Source organism: Mustela erminea, chromosome 1, assembly GCF_009829155.1.
Source record: "Mustela erminea isolate mMusErm1 chromosome 1, mMusErm1.Pri, whole genome shotgun sequence".
NCBI classification, from domain to species: domain Eukaryota; kingdom Metazoa; phylum Chordata; class Mammalia; order Carnivora; family Mustelidae; genus Mustela; species Mustela erminea.
In genome coordinates, this window is record NC_045614.1 from 218,694,758 (window position 1) to 218,701,083 (window position 6,326).

General features: G+C 53.7%; 1 protein-coding gene across 1 annotated transcript; it reads left to right on the plus strand.

The window, feature by feature from the left end:
• Nucleotides 1–454: 454 nt before the first annotated feature.
• LOC116598355 (keratin-associated protein 10-8-like) lies at nucleotides 455–1,440 on the plus strand. The gene has a single exon (XM_032357052.1). The coding sequence runs from the start codon at nucleotides 455–457 to the stop codon at nucleotides 1,187–1,189; it is 735 nt and encodes a 244-aa protein (XP_032212943.1). The 3' UTR covers nucleotides 1,190–1,440.
• The last annotated feature ends 4,886 nt before the right edge of the window (nucleotides 1,441–6,326 follow it).

Consider the following 6,326-nt stretch of genomic DNA (forward strand, 5'->3'; position numbering starts at 1 on the left):
CTGCAGGTGGAGCAGGGGAGGGGGCAGTCCCCCGAGCCAACACACCCTCGTTTGGTGAGGTGTGTCTGGGCCCCGTGCAGAGCACACCAGAATTCACACCACAGATACAGAAGCAAAAATGGAAAGAGGAGCCTCTCTTTTACACACACCTGACCGTGAGCCAGTCAGCCCACATCTGCCTCTCAGCGTTTGCTTTCTGGACACAAGCCAGCAGCCATCACCAGACACATTCAGCGTCCTGGGGACGCTGTTACAAATATCTTCCAGCAAATCAATTAATGAGGGTTGTCAGGAAACCCTTGGAGCAATAACAAGCAAAAGGAAGGCTGGGGAGACTCACGTGAGGCTCAGCACCCCAGGGACAGATATAAAAGCCCTGATGCCCCCAGCACCCCACTCACACACTGGTCACACACACCCCTGTCCTGCTCATTTCACAGCACAGAACTCCAGCATGGCAGACACCTGCTGCTCCAGGACCTACGTGGTGGCTGCGTCCACCCTGTCTGTCTGCTCCAGTGACCTGAACTGTGGCAGCCGCGTCTGCTCACCCACTGCTTGTACCAGCTCCTCCTGGCAGGTGGACAATTGCCAAGAGAGCTGCTGCGAGCCCCCCTGCTGTGCCCCCAGCTGTTGCCAGTCCAGCAGCTGCGCCCCCACATGCTGTGCCCCGGCCTCCTGCCTGACCCTCATCTGCACCCCTGCAAGTTGCGGATCTGGTCCCTGCCAATCAGCCTGCACCAGCTCCTGCCAGCCTGCCTGCTGCAGCTCCTCTCCCTGCCAGGAAAACTGCTGTGTGTCTGTCTGCTGCAAGCCCATCTGCTGCACCCCTGTCTGCTGCAAGCCCGTCTGCTGCACCCCGGTCTGCTGCAAGCCCGTCTGCTGCACCCCTGTCTGCTGCAAGCCCGTCTGCTGCAAGCCTGTCTGCTGCAAGCCCATCTGCTGCACCCCTGTCTGCTGCAAGCCCGTCTGCTGCACCCCTGTCTGCTGCACCCCTGTCTGCTGCAAGCCCGTCTGTTGCACCCCTGTCTGCTCTGGGCCCTCCCCCTGCTCGGCCCCCTCCTGCTGCCAGCCCAGCCCCTGCTCCTTGTCCTGCTGCAGACCATCCTCCTGCATGTCCCTGCTCTGCCGCCCCGTGTGCAGGCCCGCCTGCTGCGTGCCTGCCTCCGCCCAGAAGTCCTGCTGCTGACGGGGCCCGTCTCCCCCGGGGCCAGCTAAGCTCAGGACCCACCCAGTGACCGTGGTCCTCCCCGCCCCCTCAGTCCGGTCCTGACCTGTGTTAGGTGGCTGCCCACACCCAGGACAGGGTCTTCCATGCGTCCACTCTGCTGACCTGACCTTGACCTAATAGCTCCCCAGAACGCTGCCCCCGCTGCTCCCCAGGGCTCCTGCTCCCAGGAGGGGCCTCCAGCACTTCCGGGTCCCCCGCCCTTCCCTCCCAGTTTCTCGGCTCGGGTCCCGCGGCCTCAACTGCTGACCTCTCGGCGCCTGCTCAGAACCCCAATAAACTCACTCACCAGCGCATCTGCTTCCTTTCTTCCGACCCTCATGGGGGTGGGGGTGCAGGGGTCTGACCAGACATTGGTCTCCTCCATCCGGGAACATTTCTAGGAATGGGGGACTGAGAAATCCCGCAGGGCAGGGCCCCGGGGTGGGAGGCACACCCTGGCCCAGGAAGGTCAGGGCTCCTGGCCCCTGCATGCCCAGGGCTTCCTAAGGCTGGCCACCTGCACATGGGCCGTGGTCTGGGGGTTCTCAGCCCCTGGCCCATTTCCACCCACTGCCCCAGCTGGGCAAACTGGCCCCAGACGAGCTGGCCTGGTTGCTGCAGCAGCACAGCCCCTTTGGGCCCGGGGTCCCCCTGGGGTCCTCCTACAGGCTGCACCCATTTAGCAGAACGGTGGTGGCGTGGGGGAGGCACTGCTCCAAGGTCCCAAAGAAAACAACTAGGTTTGAAACAAAATATTACGGGTCAGTGACAGGACCCCCAGGATCCCGTCCTGGGCGGGACTCTGAAGGCCATCACCTGATAGGTCTGGACTCCGCCTGGGAGCCTGAGGGACATGGAGACCTGGTGCGGGGACTTCCCTGTGAACTGAGAAACCATCAGGCCTTGAATTGCTGTGAACAGCGGGCTGCTCAGATGTCAGGATGACAGAGATGTCACGTGAGGACACTGGTGGACAGGAGTGGGGACATCCAGCAAGATCACCTGCCAGCGTGGCCAACACTGGCCTGCCCACTCCTCAGCCCAGGAACACTGGCCCTGAGCAGTTTGCACAAGTGACCTGTGAATCTCCAGGCGTTTCCCCAGTCTCCCGGGCCATGTCGCCACTGCTGGTGAAGACCCTTCTGGTTTCGGTCTACACCACCCAGGGCCCCGTCCTCTGTTCAGGCCCCTTGCCTCCGTGCATCTAGCCATGTAGACCCCTTGCAGGGACGCTGATAAACTCCCACGCCCCACTTTGGTGATGGCACCTGGAGTGTCTGGCGCCAGGCCCCTGAGCTCCACGGTCCCCCAGTCTGGAGTCTCACTTGCACAGCCTCGAGGCGTTGAGTGCCCTGAGCCCATGCGCTACTCCTTTGATCTGTTCACAGCAAAAACCACCAGCTTCCCACAGCCCTAGCCGTTCTCATAGACCTGCACAACTGCGGGCATACAACGGACGGGGATTTCATCTCACAGCTGCTCTCTGAGGTGTGAGCTCCCCACGCCCTCTTTACGAGGAGGAAACTGAGGGATGACATGTTGGGAAAACACAGTAGAGAGCCACCCGTATGTCTTGTTGCCAGGATGCCATAAAGGCTGCCCAGGAAAGGGGCCTCTGACCAGCCCCGACCTCCACCCTGAGCCCACCCAACCCCAGGCCACCATGAGCCACAGTGGCTGCTCCACAGGCTGTCCCCTGGCCTACCTGCTGCCTCTCCTGGGCTATGGGAGTTCCCGTGGCCACTGAGACCCCCGCATGGCTCTTCTGGGACAGTTCCTGTGTACCCAGCCCTCCCCCCAGCCCAGCTAGCTACATGCCCATGAGCTTCCCCTCGGGGTCCTGCCCAGCTCACCTAGACCATCCCCTAAAGTACCCCCACTTGCTGCTGTGCTCCAACCCCACCCTGACTCAGGAAAAAGCCCCAAAGCCCAGCCCTTCCCTTTCCCAGCCAGTGAATCTGTCATCATGAAAGTCCTTCCAGGGATGACCCAGCCATATCTGCATTCCCCACATAAAATGCCCCCAAAGCACCCCAGGACACCCTGAAAGGGAGAGACCATGGACCCTCCCCGGCCTGATAGGCAGCAGGAGACTTCCTCAGCCCCACATTGCCCCAGGGTCAGTCAGACCATGCAGCTCCCTATCTGCTGAGTACTTGAATAATGTCTCGTGCCCTTTCCCTCTGTTTCCTGTGTGGTTTTGTTGACAAAGGGGATTCACAGCTCATCTGGGAACAGGGGACCCAGGGGAGTCATGTGACCAGTAGCCAGCACCCTGGCTACTGTGTCTGCCACTCCTCTCTGGGGCTTATACTGCTGCCTTTGGGGGCCCGGGAGCTCTGCCAGCCAGCCATGTCTACTTCAGGTCGTCACTCCACGGTCTGGCTACCATGACAGGTCTGAAGCTTTGCTCCAGGAAAATCCTGTGGGCTGAGAACAAAGACTCCAACCCACTGTGAGTAGGAGCAGCTCCTCCCCATGCACAGGTGGGGGCTGTCCCAGAGGTCAGCACAGGTCACAGTCTTGCTGGGAGGTGGGGACAGAGGAGACTGGCAGTCAGTTTGTCCAGTGTCCAGAAGGTCTTCTTGGGACAGGTGGGCATCCTGAACTCATGCCTACATTCATAGACACCAGAAAGTCCTCTGGGGCAGAGAACAGGACACAGTCTCTGGAGCTCCTACCTGCTGGGCTGGGTTGGCAGAGAGCAGCTAGGAAAGGAAGATCACAGACAGTGATAGTGGAGAAAGGGCAGAACAGTGTAAGAACGTGTCTAGACCAGAAGGTGGAGGAAATGTGAACACACGTGTCCAGATGCAGCCAGATGCATCTTCCCACATGCATGAGTAAATCTGAGAATGAACTCCTGGAAATGCAGAGCAATGGGTCAGATGGTGTTGTGGAAGTTGCATTGCCCACAAGAGGGTCTGGGTCCTCTTTTTTTTAATTTAAGTTAAATTAGCTCATATATAGTACATCATTAGTTTCAGTGATTCATCAGTTGTGTAATAATCCAATCAAGAAATGGGCAGAAAACATGAACAGACAGTTCTCCAAAGAAGACATACAAATGTCGAGTACACACATGAAAAAAATGCTCCACATCACTCGACATCAGGGTCTGGATCCTCTTAATGACAGCAAAGATTCACCGCAGGGGGGCCTACATTTTTCTATTTTTGCCAACTTGATAAGGAACAATACCTTATCATTGCTCCTTTTGCCTAGACACATAGCATCCCAAATGTTTGGTTTATTGATTTATGCAGAAACAGGGGGACAGGCATCTAAAGTCTGTCTACTTTTGATTATTACAAACACCACTGTGAGGGTCCTCACCACTTACCTGTGTGCACCAGTGTGTCTTCACTGGGTCTAAATTCCTAGAAGTGGGAATTCCAGGTCAGAATATTTGCCGATTTTAAATTCTGAGAGATCAACCAAATAATTGCCATCACAAGGACTTCCAAAAATTGTGTCTACTAAGAGTGATGTCAGAGAATACTGGAAATGGGGAACTCTAAGAGCCTCCTCACCTCCACAGAAACACTGAAGAGACTGGCAAAGCTGCCAGAATCAATTTTATCTGAACTGTGGAATATGGTCAAAGGTTTACAACAACCAAGGGAATGCTTCATCAACACAAAAGTGACTACAGCCTGGTGGACTGGGTCCCAGTGAGGGCCCTGGTTCTGGAGAGAGACAGTGGGCCCCATTCTCTGAGTAGTGTGGTTGTCTGTGCAGTAGCTCTGGAGGTACCCATACCAAGGACTTGGCCTTATTTCTCATAACTTGAAACTCCTTCAAGGCCGAGAAGCAGCTACACAGAGAGTTTGTCAAATGAACCCATTGTTGCCTGGGAAAAGGGTTATCAGTTGTGGGAAATAGATGACACCCCATAATGCTGAGGACAGAAATCTGGGGAATGAAATGTTTGAAGGAATAAGGCTTTCAGGCTTCCACAGGTGGCTGGAAGTCCAGAAGACCCAACACGTGCCTCCAAGAGGCCTGTGCTCAGAAAGGACCCAAGAGGACCCTAGGCACTCACCATGGGCTACACATCCAGCTCTGACAGGCAGGAAGTGAAGATGAAAGCAGAGCTTTAAACTGCCTGGCCCAGGGTTGTGAGAATGGTCCCATCACACAAGAGTCCAGCCACAAAGACTGGGAAAAAATATTGTTTGGCTCCAGGTGATTAAGGAGCTCTCTGTCAAATCACCCTCTGACCACTGGCTAATAGAAGAGTGACCACACCTGACAAAGAGTGCAGTCATTACAAAATAGTTTAAGTAAATGAAAGTTAATAGAGGCCATTGCTAGTGGATAGACTTGCCCTACAAGAAATGATAATTCAGGCTGAAATAAAAGGGAACTAAATAGAAACACACTGATAGGTCACAACAATCAGCAATGGACTATAGGGAAGGAGAGAATCTGATATTCAGAATTATCACATTATAATATTAAAAACATCCAATTTTCAACAAAAACTATGGAGTATACAAAGAAGGAAGAAAGGATGGTTTATTCAGAGGGAAAATGCAATTAGCAGAAAATGCCCCTGAGAAAGCCCAAGGATTGAACTTTCTAGACAAAACCTTTAAATAAACTCTCTTAATATACTCTAAGAATCAGAGAAAACCATAGACAATGAATTAAAAGAAACTAAGAGCATAATGTTCAGCAGATCGAGAATATCAATAAAAAACACAAGTATAAAAAAAGGAACCAGCCACATAAAATTTCTAGGGTTATTGAACCAGTTGCAATAAGTGAAATGATAACCTCACTAGAGGAGCTCAATAGCACACGTGAGCAGCCAGGAGAAAGAATTAGCAAATATGAAGACAGGACAGTTGAACTACTCTAGTCTGAGGAGTAGATGGAATAAGGAATAAGGATAAGTGAACAGAGATAACAAGACCTGCACGACATGGTCAAGTAGACCAAAATGCATGAGACAGGAATCCCCAAAAGGGGGGGGGGGGATATTTGAAAAAACAATGGACAAAAACTTCCAAAAAACAAAGAAACCAACCAACCAACAAACCAATATGATTCTACACATCAAAGAAGCTAAATGGACTCCAAGTAGAATAAATCCGGAGACATCCACACA